Raw genomic sequence first — 25939 nt, 5'->3', positions numbered from 1 at the left:
CCCCCTCATTCTTCTCTTCTGAAGACTAAACATCCCCAGTTCCCTCAGCTTCTCCTCATAAGTCATGTGTTCCAGTCCCCTAATCATTTTTGTTGCCCTCTGCTGGACTCTTTCCAATTTTTCCACAACCTTCTTGTAGTGTGTGGCCCAAAACTGGACACACTACTCCAGATGAGGCCTCACCAGTGTCGAATAGAGGGGAACAATCACGTTGGCAATGCCCCTACTTATACATCCCAAAATGCCATTGGCATTCTTGGCAACAAGGGCACACTCTTGACTAATATCCAGCTTCTCGTCCACTGTCACCCCTAGGTGCTTTTCTGCAGAACTGCTGCCTAGCCATTTGGTCCATAGTCTGTAGCAGTGCATGGGATTCTTCCATCCTAAGTGCAGGACTCTGCACTTGTCCTTGTTGAACCTCATCAGATTTCTTTTGGCCCAATCCTCCAATTTGCCTAGGTCCCTCTGTATCCTATCCCTACCCTCCAGCGTATCTACCTCTCCTCCCAGTTTAGTGTCATCTGCAAACTTGCTGAGGGTGTAATCCACACCATACTCCAGATCATTTATGAAGATATTGAACAAAACCGGCCCCAGGACTGACCCTTGGGGCACTCCACTTGATACCGGCTGCCAACTAGACATGGAGCCATTGATCACTACCCGTTGAGCCCGACAATCTAGCCAGCTTTCTATCCACCTTATCGTCCATTCATCCAGCCCATACTTCTTTAACTTGCTGGCAAGAATATTGTGGGAGACAGTGTCAAAAGCTTTGCTAAAGTCAAAGAACAACACGTCCACGGCTTTCCCTTCATCCACAGAACCAGTTATCTCATCTTAGAAGGCAATTAGATTAGTCAGACATGACTTGCCGTTGGTGAATCCATGCTGACTTTTCCTGATCACTTTCCTCTCCTCTAAGTGCTTCAGAATTGATTCCTTGAGGACCTGCTCCATGATTTTTCCAGGGACTGAGGTGAGGCTGACTGGCCTGTAGTTCCCAGGATCCTCCTTCTTCCCTTTTTTAAAGATAGGCACTACATTAGCCTTTTTCCAGTCGTCTGGGACTTCCCCCGATCGCCATGAGTTTTCAAAGATAATGGTCAATGGCTCTGTAATCACATCCGCCAACTCCTTTAGCACTCTCGGATGCAATGCATCCGGCCCCATGGACTTGTGCACGCCCAGCTTTTCTAAATAGTCCCGAACTACTTCTTTCTCCACAGAGGGCTGGTCACCTCCTCCCTATGCTGTGCTGCCCAGTGCAGCAGTCTGGGAGATGACCTTGTTCGTGAAGACAGAGGCAAAAAAAGCATTGAGTACATTAGCTTTTTCCACATCCTCTGTCACTAGGTTGTCTCCCTCAGTAAGGGGCCCACACTTTCCTTGACTTTCTTCTTGTTGCTAACATACCTGAAGAAACCCTTCTTGTTACTCTTAACATCTTTTGCTAGCTGCAACTCCACCAGTGATTTGGCCTTCCTGATTTCACTCCTGCATGCCCGAGCAATATTTTTATACTCATCCCCTGGTCATTTGTCCAATCTTCTACTTCTTGTAAGCTTCTTTTTTGTATTTAAGATCAGTAAGGATTTCACTGTTAAGCCAAGCTGGTCGCCTGCTGTATTTACTATTCTTTCTACACATCAGGATGGTTTGTCCCTGTAACCTCAATAAGGATTCTTTAAAATACAGCCAGCTCTCCTGGACTCCTTTCCCCCTCATGTTATTCTCCCAGGGGACCTTGCCCATCAGTTCCCTGAGGGAGTCAAAGTCTGCTTTTCTGAAGTCCAGGGTCCGTATTCTGCTGCTTTCCTTTCTTCCTTGTGTCAGGATCCTGAACTGGACCATCTCATAGGTCACTGCCTCCCAGGTTCCCCTCCACTTTTGCTTCCCGTACTAATTCTTCCTGGTTTGTGAGGAGCAGGTCAAGAAGAGCTCTGCCCCTAGTTGGTTCCTCCAGCACTTGCACCAGGAACTTGTCCCCTACACTTTCCAAAAACTTCCTGGATTGTCTGTGCACCGCTGTAGTGCTCTCCCAGCAGATATCAGGGTGATTGAAGTCTCCCATGAGAACCGGGGCATGCGATCTAGTAACTTCTGCGAGTTAGAAAGTTTTCTTCTGTGGAAGAAAGCCTCGTCCACCTCATCGTCCTGGTCCGGTGGTCTATAGTAGACTCCCACCATGACTAGAATAGCTCATGTACCCAGTATTCACCTTGCTTTATGATACTCAGAGTAGATTATTTCTAAAGAACGGAAGGTAAGAAACTGGAGATTATAAATTGGTAAAAATGGGCTGGGGGACAGGGACATTTTGCAAACCAGTGGTGGCTGGGTTTGTGATTTCTATAAAATCAAAAATAAGGGGTGTTTTTGATCCGTTAGAATTCTAAATGTTGTGGGAGTTTACGCAAATTACTATACACACATTTATAATGTGCCCATCACCATAATATAAAGGCATGCCTAAGATCATATGTTTTTAAAATTTTTCATTGATAAATGAAAAAAAGCACTTGTCCTAGGCTACAGGCACTTTTAATACTTATTCAAAGCACAAATCAGTTAGTTTAAGTCCTTAGCGCTTGTCAGGTTGCTATAGTTTCAAAGTTATCCCACAGGTGGTCAAGTTCCTTTGTGTGACAAGCAGCTGTCTGAGAATTGAGTGCTTTGTGCATCCCGTTCTGTAGTAGCAGCATCATTCACCTCATAGGAGACTCAGCCGTGTGACTTTGGGGAAGTGAAGAGCCTAGGGTTTTTGTATTGTAGAGCAGGAGATGCTCAACACGGCTGTGGCATGTAGATAGACAAATGGGTGCATAATGCTTAGAAAAATGCTGCATTCAATGGCAGGAGAAGCTGGACAAAAATGAAAGTCTGACACGTTTGGTTATGTTACATGAAGTTCCATCGTGCAATACAGATGGCCTAGTTATTCAAATTACTGATCACCCTCAACTCCTGTTGACTTCAGCGGGAGTTAAGAGAACTCAGCGCTATGTGAAGCCCAGATAAATCAGAGTGGGAAAAGAGCTACTAGGTCATTTACTCTACCATTCTTGACAGTACAAGACTGTTCCTGACAGGATAATTATACATCACATCACACCCTTGATAAAGTATAATTACACAACTTACTTAAGACATACTTATGTGCTGTGATGGAACACAGAAACAAAAGCACTTTTTAACCAGTCACCAACCCACCAATAATTATTTACTAATAAGAAATTGTACCCATTCAGAATGAGCATTTTTTAGATTATCTGTAGAAACATGAGGCCATATGATGCTGATTTTTTAAAGTCAAACTCCCCATTCATTTCAATGGTACATGCCACTTAAAACTGATAGAATGATTCAAGACATAGCAGGCCTTGTGGATTTCAATTCTCTCCCTAACAAGATGAGAAGACAGGAGTGGTGTTAGGTCCTGAAGACAGCATGATACAAAAGTATGTTACAAGAAAAAAAACCCATGCATTAATATTTCCAATCTTTTCTTAGGAACTTTAGAATCAAGTTGCTTGATTTATGTTACATAAATGAAGGAAATTCTAGAAATATTATTGACCTGGGTAGGGCCAGTGTTTTCCGTGAAACTGTTGCTATTACCATGTTTTTTTCTGAAATGACACTTCATTTCTAGAATTACACTTAATTTCCAGAATCGCTGGTCAGAGGGTGGGCAGGGCATGCAGGGTCATGCCCTCCGACTGCTGATTTCTTCCCGGAGAAACCTGACTCATCCTGAGGGCACAGGGCAGACGCTGGCTATTGAGACTTGCTGATACCTTCTCCTCTTCTCATAGAGGCCTGGGCTCAGCAAAACTGCTGCGGAGTTTCCCCTGGGTGGGCAGGGGACTTGGCAGCCGGGCGCCGGGCTCCCTTGTCATGCTGCAGAGCGGATGGCACTCGTACCTGCTCTTGAGAGCATTCACAGCACTTCTACCCCGCTCACCTCCCCTGCACACCTGGGTCTACCCCTCAGCACTTAGGATTTTTGTGCGGTAAAGAATTATATATTGCTCATGTTTGTTGATATTTGTATTAATGTATTTTTGTAGTAATATACTACATTTCCAAAATTTCCGAAATATACAGCTTTGAAAATCTGAAATTATTCTGTTTTCATTGCCAGAAAACACTGGCCCTAATCCTGTGCTTTCCCCGTAATGCCTTTTAGAATTGTAATGAGGTCTCTTTGTATTTACCTTGTAGAAGGAAGTAAACTTTGGATTGCCGTGATAAATACAAGGACAATGAATGCACACACCAAGTTTGATTTGAACACTTCATCCCTCATTTGAGAATACTGGAAAAAAAATAAAGAAGAATGAATTAACCTTCGGCTCATGCATCAGTTTTGTAAAGAGTGACATTCTTTGACATTTCTGGGAAATTTACAAGAGGATCTGGTACATTAATCAGCATATTGTGGTGTTGTTTTTAAAAAAGAAAGAAAATCATCATGAAAGAAAATCATCATGTCATGAATGAGCCAATAAACCACTCTCACAATGGGAGCAAACCCCAACCCTTTTGCTTTATAATACAAAGTGCTTTTACATGGTTGCCTTTTTGTCTGAATTCCATGCATTAAAAAGCAAAAGATGGGGTGAGGATACAGGTACCACGGGGATGAATATGATGCAAAATACCTAGGTACATAGTACTGACAGGGAAGTCCAAGCAGTAAATTCAGATCTAGATCTCTAATATCCCATAGTTCAGCAGTGTTTGGATACAAGGTTTTAATTGGGGACTCTATTAAAAAGAAATGGAAGAAATGCACCGAAGTCAACAGGGGCTGCATCACATACATAAAGTTACATGTGTGCGTAAGTGTTTTCAGGATAAAGGTCATTACATTTTCCTTTTAAAATACTCAACTTTCAGCTGAAGTGAGTCCCTCCCCTCCGCTCCTGAGCTCTACTGCCCTTGCTTATTCTGACTTCTCCAAAACATGGCAAGAGACCACTCTGTGATGGGAAGGGATCACGGAGTGTAATGTCAAGGTCAGTCTATAGCTTTATATCTAGGGCCCTACCAAATTCACGTCCATTTTGGTCAATTTCACGGTCATGGGATTTTAAAAATAGTTGATTTCAGCTATTTAAATCTGAAATTTCACAGTGTTGTAATTGTAGGGGTCCTGACCCAAAAAGGAGCTATGGGGGGTTGCGGTATTGCTACCCTCACTTCTGCACTGCTGCTGATGGTGACGCTGTCTTCCGAGCTGGGCGGCTGGGGAGCGGCGGCTGCTGGCCGGGAGCCCAGCTCTGAAGGCAGAGCCGCCGCCAGCAGCAGCGCAGAAGGAAGGACGGCCTGGTGTGGTATTGCCACCCTTCCTTCTGCGCTGCTGCCTACAGAGCTGGGCCCTCAGTCAGCAGCCGCCACTCTCCGGCCGCCCAGCTCTGAAGGCAGCGCAGAAGTAAAGGTGGCAACACCGTGACCCCCTAAAATAACCTTGCGACCCCCCTGCAACTCCCTTTTGGGTCAAGGCCCCCAGTTTGGGAAACACTGGTCTCCCCCAAGAAATCTGTATAGTGTAGGGTAAAAGCACACAAAAGACCAGATTTCACAGTCCATGATGCGTTTTTCATGATCGTGAATTTGGTAGGGCTCTATTCATATCTAAATGATCTTTAAATCTGTAATTTCCTCTTCACACAGCTCCCCCCCTTCCACAAACCCATACATATCCTACTCTCAGGAGAATAAATTGTGCATGAGATTTGTGAATGGCGCTGGGTGATAATATGGATAACCGTTAATGCTCCCTTTGTAATGTATGAGTCACTTGGGGTAGCATTATGCCTTTTCCCAGGAGCCTAACAGAATATGGCCTGAACTCTGTATTACATTTATCCTGTTCTCCTTTCAAGTCGTGACAGTCAATATTCCAACTAACACACAGGTAATATAGAAACTTATGAACATGAGCATTCAAGTGGGGATATTATTCTGCCAACAGCCCAACTTTTATACTGAAGGCTCCTTGAGTTGCAAAGATGCCACCAAATGCTTTCCTCTGTTTTGGCTTTTTTTTTTTTTTTTTTTGAAATTCAAACTACATATTGCCAAGCATTTTGCTTCCAGTCCTGCAAACCACAGATTTTGGAAATCCTAGCAGACATCGCAGATTACCACGTGACCCTTGCCATGCAAGTCCCTTCATAAACGAGTTTTGGGCTCAGTCAATAAAAGTGAATCAGTTAAACCAGGAGGCAGATGGACTAGGTCCTTAAGTGGTGGAAATCAGCATATCACCGCTGACTTCAGTGGAGCAATGTCGATTTACAGCCGATGAGGAGCTGGCCCGTGTACCTAAATTTCAAAAAACCTGGCATAGCTCTATTTATGCCTTATCTGTGCTACAAAAATTCCTTTAAGGAATAAAAGTAAAAAGATGCCTATCTGTAAAACTTTCTCTCTCCTCTTTTATTGCAATGGAATCATGCCTCTCTGCTTCATCTAATCTCTCTAAGTGATGGTGAAGCCGAGTTATATATTCAGCACTGTAAATGAAATCAAAGGTAATATAAAATGTATATGGATCTCCCTTTCAGATTTTGTGAGAAACAAACAAACTCCCCCCCCCCCAATGCCGACAGGTCCAGAGAAGCAGAACTAAAATGTGGGCATGAGCAGGGCAAGTGGCAAGAGAGAGGGAGCTGCATCACTAAGGTCCCTGGGTAACAGCATGCTGCAAAGTTCAACCCTCTGTCTTCTTGGCTACTTTTGAAGGAGGTGAGTGATGGGCTTTAAAACTGTGTCCAATCCTTGCATCCTTGGGCTTCATTTCCTGTTTGAGCATCTGCTGAAATCTAAAGCTCTATCTCATCTAGCTTTTGGAAGGGAGAAGGTGCTTCTTAGCTTCTCCCTCTTCCAAAGTGTCCTGTTTGCTATAAGGAAGAAGGATGTCCATTTACCTCTCTGCCTGCTTCTGTCTTTTGGATCCCCTTCTCTCATGAATAACTCCTTTGTCTACTCATTGCCGCGGCAGTGTGAAATTGACATGATTCTTGATGGTTTCACTACTGTGCACAAGGTTACTAGTTTCACTCTGCTGCTGTGTGCAGAGACAGTAGATCTGTTTACCTGCGTTTGCAAGACACCACTTCATCCATTCATGTTTTCTTTTTTCTTTTTCTTTTTTTAAAGGCGGCTTAAACTTTGCAGAAATTGATTGCTAGTGCCTCACCACACTCATTAGGGGATGCTTCCTACTCGCTTTTCGAGATGGATTACAATTTTTGAAGCCATGGGTGTGAGTTTAGTTAGAGTTGTCTCCACATACTACCTGAGTCACTGAGCTATCAGCAACAATGACATAATGATAGTACAAAAGAGAACTGGCATATTAAATTCAGCTGCTCTTCGTAAACACAAAACTTGTCTCCTCTCAAATATAAAGCCCCATTTTCTTTCTAGTAACATGTGAAATACCCAGTTCCACACTCCTGATTCAGGTAAAACTATCACTGAAGAAAGAAAGGGTTTTGCCTGCCTAAACTGTACAGGACTGGGCCTATGCACTGCACAAAATAACCAAGGAAAGTTAATTTTAAGTTTTTACAATTTATTATGAAATGAAAATGATTGGTTAGGGAAATTATAGAGAATTAATTTACTGCAGTACAAATACAGCATTTCCTGCTGTATTTAAATTGATTTTGAAAGGATAAAGGCGTATGTGGCATAATTGTGCCTTGAGAAGGACTTGTTGTTAATATTTCTGAGTGCTTTGAAATCATTAGGGGCTGGACTGAGCCTCGAGGCTCATCCCTGCTCCAGGAGGAATGCCAGGAAGTCACTCTGACTCAGAGAGGCACAATGCTTCCCTGGGCTCCCATCCGGCACTGTGCGTAGCATAGCAGGCCCCAAACAGCTTTGCTCATTCCCCACCCCTCTCTGACCACTTGCTCGCAGCATCCAATCCCTTTCCTTCCGCATGCGTAGAGCGGTGGTCTGGGCAGGGACTGTGCAGTCACAGATGGCAGTGGGCACTCCGCCGTTCACGGCTGCAGAGAACCAGGGCATGAACTGGCCTTAATTAATATTAGTGATGAGGAGGTTTATCATCATTAGCCTGTAGAGGCCACAATGCAGTATCAGGCACCACTGTGCTGGGCACTGTACAAGCATGTAATGGAAGGACAGTCCCTGCCCTTAAGAGCTCACAGCCTTCGGAGATGTTTTTGTAATTAGAACAGCCCAGATTACACATTTTCCATGGGAACACTAAGATTGAAATGTCACCCTGGGGACAACTTCCCCATAGCAACTTCCTCCTACATTCCTTTCCCAATGCAATGTAGTTCTCTGTAGGAATAACCCTTGTGAGGAGAGGAATAACTCTGAGGCTAGGAATTCCTTTAGGGATAGCTACATTTTTAGGAATGAGACTTTCCTGAGCACAACATTCGCCCTGCTGAAAATTTCTCTGCCACACTCCCCTGATATATCTGCATGGGATTCATGGTATTGGGAAATTTCTAACGGACAAACAAGAAATGCAGAGAACCCCCTCCATGATAAACACCTATTTAGAGGGGAATCATCCTAAGTGATAGCTGAGAACCTTTGTGAGCCATTAGAAGGCTGTCAGCATCTTCCACAGTCTGATGCTAAAACTTCAAGGATTCTTTAGCTCTGTCTCTTTTGATTTTGCCCATTTGCCACTATCCTGTTTGTGAAAATAGCTTCAAGTGAAACTGGGAGTGAATTATAATGAAAGTCCAGTGAGATATCAAGCACTAATACGTGACATATGAATTAGCAATGACTGGTCCATTTGGTGATATAATTTTAAAAACACACTATTTGGGATCTTGCATGAATTCCTCCTAACACAATGAATCCTGGTGGAGTTCACTGTGCATTTTATCTTTCCTTTCATGGTGGTATCCTATTTTCTGATATAACTATGCTTGCCGTGTCTGTGGAATCTACATTCATGCAACAGTAGAGGAGAACAACAGAGGAATGGGGAACCTGCCACTGGAAGTAATCATAAAGACCTAAACTGTTATAAATAGATAGGAATTGTGCTACGTCACAACAAATTGTGCCATTTACACAAAACAGGTGGATTCCTGAAATTGATACTTTGCTTTTATATCCTTTTTAACAAATCAAAGCTCCAAATTAACCCTGCTGTAATTCCACTGACTGCAGTGATTTTATAATGGATGAAATCCCAGCTCCTGAGCAGAGATGCAATGTAAGTTCAATGCTCCCTTTAAGTCCCACTCAAACTACCGAAAATAAGCCTTCAATGGGACATAAGTGGTGCACAGTCCTATTGCCTATACAGTCGGAGTGCATTTTTTATATTTACTTGCTTGTCAATTGATCTGAGATATAAGCCATTGACTCTCTGTCCAGAATGACCATGGCTAGCAAGTATGATGCTTTATTATTGCCAGTGGGGTTAATGCTAGCGAATCTATTGTACACATTTAATATATGCATTCTCTAGGGAGAAATACATGGACAACAAAAGAGAAGGGTTTATTCGGGAGAAGTCGGTGCTGTGTAAAAGCACCAGGCTGAATGTACGGACACAAGGTTTCAAAAAAAAGAAATTGGAAACATTTTGGAAATATTTTTATTTCTAAGCCGCTGCTGTCTTGCGGCAGCCACCGCACTAAACTGAAGGCGACAGGGAGCAAACTAAATCAATCAGGTATGGGGGAACTGCAGAGTGAGAGGGGAAGGCCAATAAACGTGTGCCAGTTCATTTACTCAGAAGCACTGCGGAGAGCAACTAGAGGAGCTGATGTAGAAGGTCGTGGCAGACAGCAGAGAAGTGTTAAGAACTGGGGAAAAAGTCTGATTCTGGAGTGAAAGGCAAGGACCGGGGACAATGAGAGCTTAGCGAGAAAATGTTTTGAAATAGTCTGGTCGGACTCAAATTTTAACCTGATAAAACAAGAGGAAAACAATTAGTGTTAAATGATAGTATAGAGACAATCTAGAAAATAATTAGGGGCTGCCTTTCTAGAAATTGTAGCTATTCTCTGCAGATATTACCTTGTATAACGTCACTAAGTGGTGCTAACCCTGCAATCATTGCACAGGCAAAACTGGGAGGAACAAACATTTCCTGCATGTCAATATACGGTAGTTCCACTATATTAGTAATCAAATGTACATGATGATTTGCCTTTCATTAACCTACTGGCCCCATGAATACTTACTAGATGTATTATTTTGAGTAGCACAATTGGTGTGTATGGCACTTTGCACACATGTACGACGAAGCAGTCCCAGGCCCTCAAGAACTCATTGTCTAGCTTGTGATGGCATGGTTAGACTGCATCTTAGCAAGATGAATAGCTATGAGAACTTGGTTTTCCTCTAATTATTAGCTCTGAACAAACCAGATCAGATAACATAATCTATCTGAATCTACTTCTACCCAGTACTTGAAAAAAGCAGATTCAGAAAGTTGAAACTATTCCAGTTCACTTTTAAAAGACGTTCTTCATTTTTTCATATTCTGTGCCTGCTGGTTCTGCATGGACTAGAAATGCGGATATACAATGGTTATCATTAAAAAAGTCATAATTTACCAACAGTTATGGCACTGTGCTCTCTGAGGTACCATACTGAGAGCAACAGGTGTTGCAACCACTAACAAATGCTGACTTTTTGACAGACACCTTTCCGTCATTTAGATATAATTTAACACCTTGTTAATATTTGAAATCTGACCTATGAGATGTGATGGGTGGGTTTTTTCTTGCCCTGCTTAAACCGAATTTAAATTAGATCCCAAATTTTCTGTCTGGAATTTTCCTGTCATTGCTGATTGTGGAGTCTGAGCTGGCAGGCAGGTTTAACAAAACAATGCCCCTAACATAGGACTTGATTCTGGAAAATTCCTATTTACTTTGGGCCAGATTGAGGCTTTGCTCGTATTGAGTAGTAACTTACTTCTTGAATAGTCAGTCCTCTTTTCTTCAGTGGGGTCTTTTGCAAAGTAATGTACGATTCAATGACAGCAAGGGTTTCAGGAGGAGAAGTTCCTACTTAATGAGAGCAAGGTCTGTAATCAGAGTATTGCCTGAGTCCGGAATGTGGGATCAGACTCAAATTGCTCGCAGATGTCTATGGGACAGGCCCCTAGCTGCTGTCAATTATTATAATTCTGTGGAAGTCAATGGAGCTATGACAATTTACACCAGTTGAGGATCTGCCTACATGAGTTGAGCGAATGTACCTTGAGCTGTTGCTCAACAGATGTTAAAGCACTGATGGACAGCAAGACTCCTCAAGCGTGCAACTTCCATGCTGTTTCTCTCCCTCCCCCTTCTCCAATTAGGCATATACCTGACCATAAGACTATCACTGCTGACACTGAGCACTTTGTTATTCTCTGGGTTGATGAAGTCATTTGAAACCAATGAAAAGAACCAACACAATTAGTTTGCAAGGAACACTGGACGAGCTCGCTTTTCCATTCCCCTCCCCCCCACTTTCAAACTGAAATATATATGTGCTTTTGAATGCAGACAAGAGACAAGATTCGGGTGGGATCATACTGCAGCTCAGGAGCAACATGAGACATGAGAAAACAATATTTATCCCTCAGAAGTAGAACGTTTCTTTAATTTCGGGACTAAAACAAAGATTTGATAGAGTGGTTTTGACTCAAAATAAAAAATAGCAATTGACTAGGATTTCGGGTGGGATTGTGTCACCAAAAAGGGGGAATAGATTTCTATACTATCTATCCTCTTTTTTTTTTTATTTTCCTAAGGAGAAGCATCATTTTATTGACATGCTTGCTCCCGGTTTTTGTGCCCAAGCAGCCTCATTTTAAAAAGTAAGCTCTGCTTTGACTCATCATCCAATTAAAAAGCTGGCAAACAGCTTTCACTTTTCTTCAAAAGCAGCCCTTGGCTCACTAGTAGGGATTTGCTAGCTTTGGAACTGACTCATCAAGGAGTAGAATGACCTTCGGTTCAATCGTGTCTTCTAAAAAACAAAACAAAACAAAACAAAGCTAGAACCTAGAGCTATTGTCTCTAATTCAGTGGACATTTAAGACAATTTGAATTGGAAAAATGCAGCTATCAAGACCCAGCTACCTTATGCTCCAGGCTGGAGTCTTTAAACATCAGTGAGAAAGGCTTGATATGCTCTCTTCTCAATTTATCGCCACTCCGTAAGTCGATGGTGTGCTCTATTCGCTTGTTAATTTCCTCGGGCCCAGACTGGACATGCAAAGCTTGTGCAAGATGGTTTGGAAGCAGATTTATTGAATTTCTTGTTAGGGCAGCCAGAGTCTAGGGGAAAGCACATGCAAACAGAATAAACCTGCTGGTCCCCTTGGGTTAAAAATGCAATGTTTTAGATTATGTTGCATTGCAAACCGTAACAGCATTTCATGCAATTCATTCAATGAAACCTACAGAAGTTTAAAATAACGTCTGTTCCACTAAACACATACAGTATAGTAGGTGGCTGCTTTCGTGTCACGTTTTGTAGGGGCCTTTATGTTTGTGGTTCCACTGAACTATATCATTGTAATGTTTCCAGATTTTGCCGCTGCATTACCAAGGAAACAGGGGACTGAATTCAGTGGTCAGTCTCAGCAAATTAGAATAGAATTCACAGAAAATATGTAAAGGAGAAAAGACAGTGAAGTTACTGGATGTGTATAGTCAGGGAACAGATATTTTGGAGGGGAGGAGAAAGAAAGAGAAACGTCCCTGTCTGCCTCACCATGTGCCTGTTCATATGCTTTCAAACAGACAGTGAGCTTCTCTACATTGGTATGTTCCAACCAGCATATGTAGATCACAGTTATGCCATATTGGTTAACATCATTCATATACATCACTTTTCATGGTCGTAACTGTGGTAGATTTTTTTGTAGATCATTTAAATTGTCCTTTTCCATCACTGATGACGCAAGTGATTTCTGTGAAGTTTCGAAAAGGACAGATGGTGGAGATAGTAAGAGTAGTGTTTAACTTTGAGAACAGATGTAGAATTTAATTCCATGAAGGAGTAACTCAACCCAGTGTAGCAATTCATTATGCAAACCACAAGACAGCAGACTGAACGGGAAAACTTAAACATTATTGTCTGCTATAGTCCCAATGTTTAAAAAAATGCTAGTGAGTAGAAGGGATATAAACTCTCAAACTTTAGGGTACAAGACAACCTCTAATTATTAGGGGTTAGGAAGAAATGTTCCTTGTGGGCAGGTTAATTCACAGCTGCCTGTTGCAGGGCTCCTCTGATGTATCTGGTACTGCCCGCTGCAGCAGACATAATACTGGTCTAGATGGACCAGTGGTTTGAACCCATAAGGCAATTTTTATTGATTAGGAGACTCCATGCAGATAATGGAATATGGAGTCTTTCCCTGGTCCAAATTCAGAGCATGGACAGAAACGATCTTAAGCTGTTACCTTCTGATAAATGTTGAGTAGCACATAAGAAATGAGAGTGGTTTTAGCCTAATTACCACCACAAAATACAGCTGAAGTGGCAACCTTATTTGAAGTCCTGGTACAGAGGCCAAGGATGAAATAATCCTGAATAGTAAATTGCTCTCTTACACTGCATAATTAGAAGAGAAACTTTAGAACACAGAAAGCCAAAAGAGCTTAACACACTATGGCTCAAATCCCTTCCAATATTGACGTTGATGGGGATTTTGCTCTTGACTTCAATACGGCTGGATTTCACCCTTTAAATGTTTTGAGAAGCCCTTTTACTTAGTCACAAAAAAGGCAGCACTACCAAATTTTCGGAAAGGGAAATCAATTAAACATTACCATAAAAACTTTCAGACATATCTAGGTCCCCATCTTATCGCTGGTATGCAAAAGTTAAGATGTATGCATTAAGGGCAGATTCCAGTGAAATCATTAGGAATCTTTCTAGAGTCAGAGTTTCATGCCAGAAGGTACCACCAGAACGTCTAATCTGACCTCTTGTAAATCACAGGCCAATAAACTCCAGCTAGCCATCCCCAGACCAACCCTATCAACCAGAATTAGATCAAAGTATTATAGCTGTCTATGGCTTAAACTATTGCATGCCACAGGCAGAGAACAGGAAGGACCGAGGTGCACAAATGCCTGAGGCCCCAGCAGTGACAAGGAGTTTTTCAGTGATATATACCCAGATGATTTTGGCATTCATGCCCCATGCCGTAGAAAAAACCACAACCAGCGTCCCTGCCAATTTGATCTGGGGGAATAACTTCCCATCCCCACATATGGCGATCAGTTAGACCCAGAGCATGTGAGCATGAACCAGCCAGCCAAGCTGAGAGACACAATGCTCAGTACCACCTCAAATCACTGGCCCACTCTGCCAAGTGTTCCATCTGCAGGTATGGACATCTCTGATACTTCAGAGGAAGGAGAAAAAAAAAATAAGGGTCCTTTCTGATCCCTACAGGTGATTGGGAGAAGCCCTGGATCATGAGATTTGAGATTTTAGGAACATTAGAAAATGTGATTGCAATGTGTTGTGGATCACACCTAATAACATCCTTTCTTTAGAGGTATATTAGTCATTCTCCAGACTTGAAGGAGTTAATTTAAACTTGGGATCTGTGGCGAAGCTATTATGGATATTCTGTTACAGGGATGGAGGCTTGAAGCAGTGCTTGGTCTCTATAAGAACAGGATCACTTCAGAGGCTGAAGTGTTTTGGTCTCTTCAGAATTAAGTCCAGCTCTGCTGGAAACAGAGGGAGACAAGTGCCTGATGTTTTAGCAGGGTAACTCTTGATTAATTGGGGCAAATTATCTCACCTCACCTCAGCAGGTAACTAAAATTATTTGGCTTAATGTGAAGTGAAGAATCATGCTGCTTTGTTGCTGCGTATATTAACTAATTGGTTTAGAACTACTGGTGACTAAATATGCCACCTAATCATGACAGGGGCCACAATGCAATTTGCAGTGGGACAAGGAGGGAAGCGGATTGAAACAATCCATATTTCTCCGGGAAAAAGAAGGACAAATCCCAGCTGAACATGATGTAATATGTCCATCTTTCTCTCTCACACAAACAAAGACACTGACACAAACAGCTTCTCCCTAATGGGCAATAAAAATCAAGTAATAAAAGGTTATCTGTGTGTCATTGACCAAGGTATGTGCTCTAATCCACTTGTGCCAGCACATCCCATGCTTTGTTCTGCATTTGCTAGGGGAACCAATGTGGAATACTTGCTTCCCCACCAAGCCTATGATGCTGTCTGGTCAGCAGCTATATGGAACAAATACTGGTGATCCATATAACTACTGAGGGCCAGATGCCGCCACCCTTATTCATCCAGAGTAGTTCTTATTCCTCGAGTAATCCCATTGAAACCAACAGGGCTATTTGCAGAGTAAAGTACTACTGAATATTAGTGAGGGTGGCAGAATCTGGACCTAAGGATTTGTTTTTCCATATTAGTGAGTGACATTGAAAGACAAGACATAGTGCTTTCAGTCACACCCCTACTGGCAGAGAAAGCATTGTATATACAGTGGTCAAAACAAAACAGTTCCACGTTTGCCACAGATGCCCTACTGTAGAGTTATCACATTTATTTATTCTTCTAAGTCTAGGGAAAAACTAGTGTCCATGATATGAGTGTGGTTAACGGTTGGCAAATGTCTTTTTTTTTTTTAAAGGCAACGGTTCTGTGTCTGTCTGTCATATGCACAAATGTGCATGCATGCAACGGTGTGCTCTAAAGGTTTTATTGACCTGAGTTTGGGGATAGCCATTGTACTCAGGAGTTAGGCCTAACCTCCCAAATGAACAGCACTGAAACCTTTATATCATGCAATGACATATTCTATATATCATGATCATCAGCATTTACACTACAGTAGCACCTTAAGACTCCATTCAGAATCAGGGAACTAGTGTACGAGGTTCTACTCAAACACAGATGAAGATGTGTTACAAAAAAAACAACTTTAGAAATGTTTCAGAGAGATTTGAAATACTGCATGGGAACGATATTTCACTTCCCTCTGCCTGTAAAACCAAGCTCCTTTAATATCACGAGTCCAGCTGTACTGAAGAGGAAAGTAATAATGAATATATTTTTAGAAAACTCTAAGAATGACTTAAGTGAGATCATCCATGCAGATATCACTAGCCCTTCCAGGGTGAGATGCAAGTGCTGTATATCCCATGGGAAAATAGGGCAATATCCCCTTTCTAACCACACAAAGCTCCTATGTGTTACGCTGCAGGACCACAGTATATCTAACCTTACCCCTGCATTAGTCCGGGTTGAAATCCTAGCCCTGTTAAAGTCCTGGGAGTTTTGCCATTGATTTCAATGGAACCAGGATTTCATCCCATGGGGCAGATCAGTTGGGAGTACATTGTCTTGACAATTTACATCAGCTGAGGATCTCTTCCTGGTGCCCATCCTGTACCTCAGACCAGTGTAATATTAAGGGAAAGGAGGAAACATCCAGTAAGTTGATAGGTTTAAAATAGGCATTGTTTGATGTTGTCAAGAGATTTGGAATTACAAGTATGTTCCAAGGGAGGGCGAGGATTACTAAACAGAGATCTAGTGAGGCGGATCAAAAGGCATGAATAATGCAGTTCAGCACATGGTTTCCAATTTTTCTCATGCCTATTACCGCCACCCAAGTGAAGTTGTTATAATTTGTTTTTCACACAAAACTTTTCCAGTTTGACAGTACAATGCATTTCCCAGTGTTGTTTAATGCTTCAGCTGCGAATCCTTATCGCGTTGAAACCAACAGCAAAATTTCCATTGACTTCATTGTGACTAGGTTTTGGGCCTTAGCATGTTAACACCTTGCAATCATATTACTTCAAATATTTGGGTTATCTCAACTCAAGAGGCTCGTACTTTGATATAAAAGAGTTGCGTGAGACAGGCCCATTACTTGTCATCTCCCAGTGATGCCTGTGGTAGTTTTGCATAGACAGGGAATATGGGTTTAGGCCCAAATAATGTTGGAAGAAGTAGTAGAATACTTCCCATTAACCCAGGGTTCCTTATTTTTTTTGTAACTGAAAAAATACAAGAAAAAACACGGAGTGAGTTTCAGGGGGTAGGTTTAAATACTTTTGATTCAACATATTCCAGCTGAATTGTAATTTAGTACTAAATCTAATTACAATATTATCTATATCCAATTAGTGTGGAATTGGGATTGGTTTTGTTGTGTAAACAAAAAAGATCCAGAGTCAACTTAGTTATTCGGAATATAAAACTTGGCCAAGTGGAATCTTGGACAACTGACTGTGGTGCCAACAGAGTTTTGTTTTGCCTCCTGATTTATTAGCCAGAAGAAATGACACTCTGGTGGACCTTAAGGGCTGTGTTTTCAGCATGATGTAATGCAAATGTAGACAGGCTACTCATACTACCATTAGCTAAAAAAGATGGTGCATTCGAATTCCCGTTCACTGAGCTGAATGTTTCCTTTTCGAACATGGGTTAATTGCTTGAGTCTTGTAGTGTATGACACAGGCACAAGCTCTCAGGTTCAAGTTCCACCTCTAGATGAGATAACATTGACACCAGAGGGCAGAATCTGGACTTCAAAGTGAAAAGACCAAAAAGCGTGAGAGGGCAAAAACAGACATAAAATAAGATACATTGAAAACAGAGGGTGCAGAAATATATTGAAGTACAGGAATCAGAGGTCAAATTTTAAAAAGTTAGTTTTCAAAATAAAAATACACACATTTTTGAAAAAAATAGGAAGTATTCCCTCTGCTCCATTTTGTCATCATATATTCCTAGCCCAAGGGCCAGATTCACAAAGATATGGAAGCAGCTAAAGATGCTCTATGTCGAAGTCCTACAGAACTGCATAAGCATGAAACAGAATTCTATGAAAATTATTCTAAAAGTAATAAAATTGAATAGAGAGCAATATATCCTTTCTGTAAGTTTCTTTTTTACAGTGGAGTGCTACAGCAGGGATATGATTTTTTGTTAAACACTACAGGATGATTAAAATAACAAAAGACAGGTTTCCATTGTCTATTCAATCCTGTAAAACTATTTCATAGGGGCTTTTGGCACCAAAATAAGAGGTTGACACTAGGAATTGTATCTACGTCTCCTGCACTTTATGACCCCCTGCCCTTTTATGTTTGACTCCTGATCTTTACAACAGTTGTTCATACTTCTCTAAAATCAATGGAATTCTTTATACATTGTTTATTAGATGTCTGCATTGGTAACAGTCACCAAAACAATCACTAGAATATGTGCATTCACCACAAAGCTGTCAGATTAGCATGTTTGTAACTGCATCCCATTTGTGTCAAATTTCTTCAGAGTAACATCAGGGGCCATATTCTGCCCTTGGTTTCAACTTCTGTAAAGCACAGACAGAGAATCCAATTCCACCAACTATCCATATACCACAGGGATTGGAGACTGTCTGTGCTTTACAGAAGGGCCCACCCATGCTAATAGCTCCATTCCACTAGCCTTACAGTCCAGGAATATTGGACATGGACTAAATTTCATTATGGCCACTCACAACCTCGGCGTAATTCACAACCAAACCTAAGTCACAAGCCTGGTAACTTTAGCTTTTCTACATGTGTGTGATGTGTAGATGGCTTATTTGGCCTCTAAATCAAATCTCATACCTCCACTCCCCGCCACTCGCATACGCTACCAGTCCAAAATAAATTAGGGAAAAGAATTTGAAATGTGATGAATTGGGGCTTGGAGGAGAGAAATCAGAAGAGACTCTAATCTGTCAGATTCAAATAGACTCGGCAAGACCTAGAATTAAGCCACAGGTACCAGATGAGTTGAGTTACCCAAATCTTGTTGTAACTGATAATTTTTTAGTGAGGACATTTGAAAGGAACTGGCAAATACTAAAGCAGATCCAGTGCTTCGCTGTTGAACAGCTGCTTCTTGCATCTCTAACCTCCTCTGCTACAATTGATCTTTCTGCTGATAATTAACATTATTAAATGCTTAATCTGTCCAAGGCTGACCAGCCCTTGGAGAAAGATACAAATTACTAGCATAATTCAAAGATGCCATCTGATTTCTAAGATTATATTAGCTGCAGCCCACTATTAATGAACAATAATGCACACTATATTGACTTTACAATTGAAAATTACACAATTGAGTCATGCATGCAGTGATTGGCTAATTAGAGCATCTACCCAGCTAATTAACTGTTATATAGTAAAAATGGTTTATGTTTTTAATACTGGGATAAATAATAGTCAATCAAAATAGGGAGAAGCCATCTTCTGTTGATTTAGATTCGTTTTGTAGCCATAAGGTGCAAATCCCTTTGAAGATACATGCATTGATACACCTTTCAGTCATTTTCACAGACTTTTTATGGGCTTGTTAGATGGAAGGAGGTCAACAATGGTATAAAACAATAGCTCTTTTTCTTCATTGTTAGCACCATGATAAGGTACAGTTGAGAATATGGACAATGGGAGAATAGCCCAATCTGCAACATTTTTTTTTTTGGCCTACAGAAATCGGAAAGGGAAAGAACAAAGAAAGGGAGAATGTTGAGAGAAGTTAATTTTAGCAACACACATGCACTCTTTCATTCCCAATGGAATGAAAATAGGGATATAAGCTGACAAAATGATGTGAGAGCTGAAAGGAGTTATACATGCAGATAAGCAAATACCCATATAAAACGTATGTTTTATGTAACCGCAAACTGTACCATGCACCATTTTAGTCTGAAAGGGCAAAGACTTTTCACAAAGAATTGATCACTTGTGAGGGTTTATCACTCTAAGCAAGAGACAGTTGACGAAGCAAGATCTTCATACAATAAAGCTTTAAGTTCTACAGACGTTTCAGCCGACTAGGACTAAGTACATGCAGCAAAAGAAAGAAAATATGTCATTATAGATCTCTCACATACCAATGGAAAGCAACTCAAACTGATCTTGTTTCACTATGACTCATCAATCTTTCAAATGCAGTAGAAAGAGTGGTGTCTTAGGGCATTTTAACCTTTTCATCTTTAATTCGTTTTAAGCAGACAGGTTTCATAACTGATTTTAGGACTGTGAAAAATTATTGGATCCCCAGGATGCGTACAACTTACATAAAATGCTTTTGAAAAGGGTCTGATTGAGAGCAATCTAGAGAGACATTTCTTTCATGTTATTGCTCCCTACTTCTCCTTAGCTAGTCAAGATTCCAGTAACCCCCTGTCAGGGAACCATAATTACATCCAGGACTTTTTTTTAAGCTAATAAAGAACGAATGTGAAGAATAATGATACTGTTATCACAAGGTGCGTATTAGTCCAAATATCTTTACTTGGACTCATGCATCGCTATGTTTGCATATCCCACACAGCATACACCTACTTGTCTTGACTTTGACAATGAATACAGCAGTGCACTGAAAATATAGTGTGTTGGTTAAATAGAGGTTACACATGGTGACTTGCCCATCTCGTGTCATTTAAGGACATTGGTTTTACATTTAATTAACTACTTTGAGGTTTGGTACAATTAAAACTCAGCTGCAGAGTATTTAATTTTAGTTGGACCAAAAAAACCCAACCCCTGCCCCTTCTCGTCATGAAACCTTGGCATTTCCCCGATTCTGATACATAGGTTAATTCTGTCCTGAGGTGATTTGTTTAATCATCTACAGTTGCAGTAAATGTTAGAGAAAAGGTTAAAGATGAATTTGTTTCCTCTGAGGCTTTCATTATTGAGACGCATTCAAGCATGCTTTCATAGTTGATGACATTAAGGAAAATTTGACTTACGTTCTGTTTTCCCACTATGTTATCAAATGGGAGTTCAGGGCTCCATGATCCTTCTGTAAATGTTGCCCCACTGTTTCTCCTGTCTGAGATGCTGACAGATTCTTTCACAATGTCTTCAGGCAAAGTCAACAGACTCTCCTCGGGCTGTTTTATTAAATAGGTCTCAATGTTATGTTTCCTTAAGAATTCGTTTCTTTCTTTACCATGTCCTTCTTCAACTTTATAATCCCCATTCAGGCAGTCCAGAGTGGCTTTGGAGATGTGGATCCTCCTGCGTGTATGACACAAGTGGTACTAAATGCTGATTGCATATTTTGACAGGAAGGACTATCAAGAGCTTTACATCATTATTTAACATTATAGATAAATGCTCTTTTTGGTATTACATATGATTTTACGATAATTAAACATTATAAATGGTTACATTTTAGAGGTGCTGTGTAATCACTCATGATCCCCAAATTTCTTTATAAACACAGGCTCCAGTTCTGCAGTGGGAGCCCAAGGGCAAACACTGGCACCAGCATGGAGCCCCATTCACTTCTTGGGATTCCATGCAGGTGTAGGGATCTGCCTATATTATTATTATTATTATTATTATTAAATTATTTGGATTGAAGTCTCACTCGGGAGCCCCAGCCACGCACCAGGACCCCATTGTGCTAGGTACTATACACACAAACAGACAGTCCCTGCCTCAAAGTGCTTACAATCCAAGTATAGGGCAAGGGACAACAAATGGATACCGACAGACTGAGGAGGGAGTACAAGAAAACAATGAGACACTATTGGTGAGCATGGTATGCAGTGGTATCAGACCATCACCAGGCTAACATGGATCAGATTGCAGGACTGGGGCTTTAATACCAGAACCTGATGCCCTTAAGATAAGTAGGACCTTACTCCAGGAACAGTCCCATTGATTGCCATCAGACTACCCCCAGAGTGAGGTACTATTCAGTGTGAGCCAGAGCAGTGGTTTTCAAACTGCGGATCATGAACCAGTACTGGGTGGCGGAATGTAAGGCACTGGGTCGTCGCGGCTCTGGTCAGCACCTCCGACCGGGCTGTTAAAAGTCCCCTTGGCAGTGCTGCCCGGCTAAGACAGTCCCTACCTGTTCTGACACTGCACCGTGCCCCGGAAGTGGCCAGCAGCTGGTCCGGCTCCTAGGCGAGGAGGCCACGGGGCTCCGTGTGCTGCCCTCCTCCCTATCCCCCCCCCCCCGAAGGCTTTGCACTGCTTCTGAGAGGTGCAGGAATATGTTTTCGTATGGTAGTTTAAATGAGTTACTTGAAGTTCTGCATTAATACACCTAGTGAGGAATCTATTTGTCAGAAAACATTTCCTGGATCTTTTTTTTTTGGTCTGTATTATTACTTGCTGACAGGTATTTTGAAATAAATTACCTAACTAATTGAAACTGGCATGATTCTATTGTGTTATTTTAACAAACAGAATAGTGTGTGCAGAATTCTTAATCTTTTGGAACAGAATTCCCCCAGGAGTAACATATGCAGGAGATACACAGAGCTAGATTTTGCAGTGGTGTAACCTGGCATTGATTTCAATAGCTCTGTGCTGGTTTACACCAGCTCAGACTCTGGCCCATAATATTTCCCATCCCACCTCTTTGCAACCCTTGTTTTGCGGCCTATTTGGTGCCATTGCAGATTTATACTATGTAAAATCCTAGCGATAGACCTCGAAATTTGTGTAGTAAAAAGGGTATGGGTTTAACCCTTTGTGTTAGTGACTACCTCCTCCAAGTTGCTGATTACACTTAACTCCTCTGAAGTGCCTGGAAGTGAAAGAATCCAGAAAAACACAGAATCAGGAGCTATATATAATATGAAACATAATTTCACAATAAAAAACCCAAGAAATTTGAAATATTTACATCTCAATCCATTTAAAACCCAGGGCCAGATTTTCAGCCGATATAAATCAATGTAGCTGAATGGAAGTCAATGCATCTATGCCAATTTAACTCAGAAGAGGATCTGAACCATTGTTTTTTCCAAAATTTCCCCCGAGATGAATGGTCTCTAACAATAAAATTACTGTAAAAATTGTTTCCAGACGGTAAGCAGCATTTGGCCTGGATTTGAAAAAACAAATAGTCTCTACCTGAGAAACAGACTTTGTTTCCAAGCTTATAAATCCAAAAAGGCTAAATTAATTTAAGTAAGGGACTAAATAAAAAAAGAAAAGAAGATAATACATTAGTTGCTAGGGTGACTATCTTTGTGCTGAGTTTTAGTCTAATATAATTTCAGAAGATTGCATTATAAACTCCTGAAATGTGGGGCTTATAATGGAAACGATAACAGCGCTCAGTAGAGCTGTGATCCTGGCTACTGATTTAATAAACATACTGGGACAAAATATTAATAAACCAGCTGGTGGAGTCAAGAATGGGTTTTGGTTCCACCTTACATGCATTTGATTTTTCTTCATCCATTTAAAATGTATGTTGAAGTGGCCTGATTCTGGGCTCACTTAAAATGTGTACATCAGGAACACTCGCATTGAAGTCAACGGATCTAACCCGTTTTAGAAAAGGTAAGACCGGAATCAGACCCAAGACTTTTGAACGTATTCATAAATAGGTATCTTGAAAAATCAGTTATCATCTATGTCTTATGCAGGAACAAAAAGGTTAATTCCATAATGCACAGTGACACATATCATGTATTAGAAATAACAGCCCTGACTTTAATACACAGAAAAGTGACTCTAAAAATAATATTCTGGGATTCCGTATGTATTCTCTATCAGTGGGTTCTGGATCCATTTGCTCATTTTAGAGCACATCCACACAAACATTGTATGCCAAGCTGCAATAAAAATCTACAGAGCTCCAGAATGCCACGCACTAGCTGTCTGTGTGTACTGTGCTTATGTACATGAAAAGTTCTCTGGTGCCGTACTGTGGTTTGAAACAGCCGTAGGTCAAAGTGCACTAGGAAACTTTTACTGAGCAGCAGCATGGTCCCACACGGACACTTAGTGTGCGGGACGCTAGAGCACTGTAGATTAACACCCCAGCTAGCTGCACAGCAAGTGCTTGTGTAGACATGCCCTAAGGAAGACAGAAATGATTGATCTTTCATTGCAGCAAACTGCATCTGAGATCTGAAAGTCAAGGTGTATTCTTTGTGCTCCTAGTCACTAGGTGTGAAATTCACCCCCTTGCAAGCTAAGGGCCAGGTTTCAATCTATGCACCACTGAAGTCCCACTAAGCCCCACTATTGAGGGCCTAGGTGGGATTTATATGGTTAGGGCCCTACCAAATTCGTGGTCCATTTTGGTCAATTTCCCTGTCATAGGATGCTAAAAATTGTACATTTCATGATTTAAGCTACTTAAATCTGAAATTTCACAGTGTTGTAATTGTCGGGGTCCTGACCCAAAAAGGAGTTGCGGGGGGGTTGCAAGGTTATTGTAGGGGGGGTGCAGTACTGCTACCCTCACTTCTGCACTGCGGCTGGCGGCGACGCTGCCTTCAGAGCTGGGCGGCTGGAGAGCGGCAGCTGCTGGCCGGGAGCCCAGCTCTGAAGGCAGCGCCCCGCCAGCAGCAGTGCAGAAGGAAGGACGGCCTGGTATAGTACTGCCACCCTGACTTCTGCGCTGCTGCCTGCAGAGCTGAGCGCCTGGCCAAAAGTCACCGCCCTCTGACCGCCCAGCTCTGAAGGCAGCACAGAAGTAAGGGAAGCAATGCTGCAACCCCCCCAAAATAACTTTGTGACCCCCTGCCCCAGAACACTCTTTTGGGTCAGAACCCCAGTTTGAGAAACTCTGGTCTCCCCCATGAAATCTGTATAGTATATACGGTAAAAGCACACAAAAACCAGATTTCATGGGGGGAGACCAGATTTCACGGTCTGTGATGAGTATTTCATGGCTGTGAATTTGGTAGGCCCTATGTATAAATGCATAGGCTTTGTGTTGTGCACTTTCAGTGAAGGGGTGAAATTCAACCCACTACAATACAGATTTGGGAAGCAGAACTTGGCTTGATCATTTTGCTAATGAAGACCAGGCTGAGTATGATGCAGCTTGTTCCTGTATTGGTTCTGTGGTGGTAACACTAATGAAAGGGTTTTGTCACTCCTGTGTGCACATGTGACTCAGGCACATACAGATCATATATGTTGGGAAAGGAGGAGTCATTTTTCTGAGCATAACTACACTTTAAAAACCAATACTTAGAAAGGTTTCAGAGTAACAGCCGTGTTAGTCTGCATTCGCAAAAAGAAAAGGAGGACTTGTGGCACCTTAGAGACTAAGGTTAGTCTCTAAGATGCCACAAGTCCTCCTTTTCTTTTTGCAAATACTTAGAAACCAATTACAGGCAATACCAACAGATTGGTAAAATGACTCATTTCCCACAGACTTTAAAGACAATTATTCGGCAGTCAGTATGGGGGCGGGGGTACTGTATCTGCAATATCTCTACAACAGCCTGGAAACATGGTTTTTCCATGCATTGCTTAAGGCAGATCTAGGTAGAAGGGGGTGTTCTAAGGCACTTAAAGACCGAACTAGTTAAGCACAACTCCCACTGCAAGAACTGGCAGTCACACTAAACTTCATCTGTTCCAGACTTCCCCAGATGTTGCTTCTATGCTCCAAGGTCCTGACCCTGCAACATTAAAGTAAATAGGACTTTTCCCAGATACACCAACAGGAACAGGACCAGAGCTTCAACAGGGATTTCTGAGGCCAGCATGGCACAATTGCTTGACCTTAACAGATCTCCAAAATCGTAAGTGGTCTGGCTGCAAAGGGTACTGAGAGTGGTTGACTCACCACAGCAAAGATAGGAATTGTGCATCTCAAAATGTGTTGAGATGCAGGTCATATGAGGCAGAAATAACTTTTCAGCCCTGGGGCGAAGCAGACATCTCAGATGAAGAAACACGAAGCAGATGGATGGCAACATGTATATCCCTACATATACAACTGCTGCTGTAAAGGTCACAAAGCACAGATTAGCAGCTCAAAGCATCAAGTTAGTTGTGAATAATCCCTGCAGGGTAAGTTTTCCAAAATTCTATGAAATTAGGTTGGCAGCTCATGAAGGATGCAACAATGCTCCCACATCTTGTGTAAAATCATGGGAAACTGCACCCATGTTCCTCACACC

The 25939-nt window shown here is 41.6% G+C and overlaps 1 protein-coding gene across 2 annotated transcripts in view; it reads right to left on the bottom strand.

Annotated features, from left to right (window-relative positions):
* Window positions 1-25939, bottom strand: part of ADCY8 (adenylate cyclase 8) — a 179563-nt gene that overhangs the window by 42980 nt on the left and 110644 nt on the right. The window contains exons 7-9 of one of the 2 annotated variants that reach the window (XM_048841661.2): window positions 20789-21059; window positions 12114-12311; window positions 4224-4324 (exon numbers count right to left, since the gene is read on the bottom strand). In XM_048841661.2, coding sequence (XP_048697618.2) covers window positions 4224-4324; window positions 12114-12311; window positions 20789-21059 — 570 coding nt within the window. The remainder of the gene's footprint in view (window positions 1-4223; window positions 4325-12113; window positions 12312-20788; window positions 21060-25939) is intronic. The other variant, XM_048841664.2, reaches the window with a different exon arrangement.

Source organism: Caretta caretta, chromosome 2 (assembly GCF_965140235.1).
Source record: "Caretta caretta isolate rCarCar2 chromosome 2, rCarCar1.hap1, whole genome shotgun sequence".
Lineage (NCBI taxonomy): Eukaryota > Metazoa > Chordata > Testudines > Cheloniidae > Caretta > Caretta caretta.
Note: the sequence above shows the minus strand (reverse complement) of the source record. Positions and strands in the feature narration are given on the sequence as shown.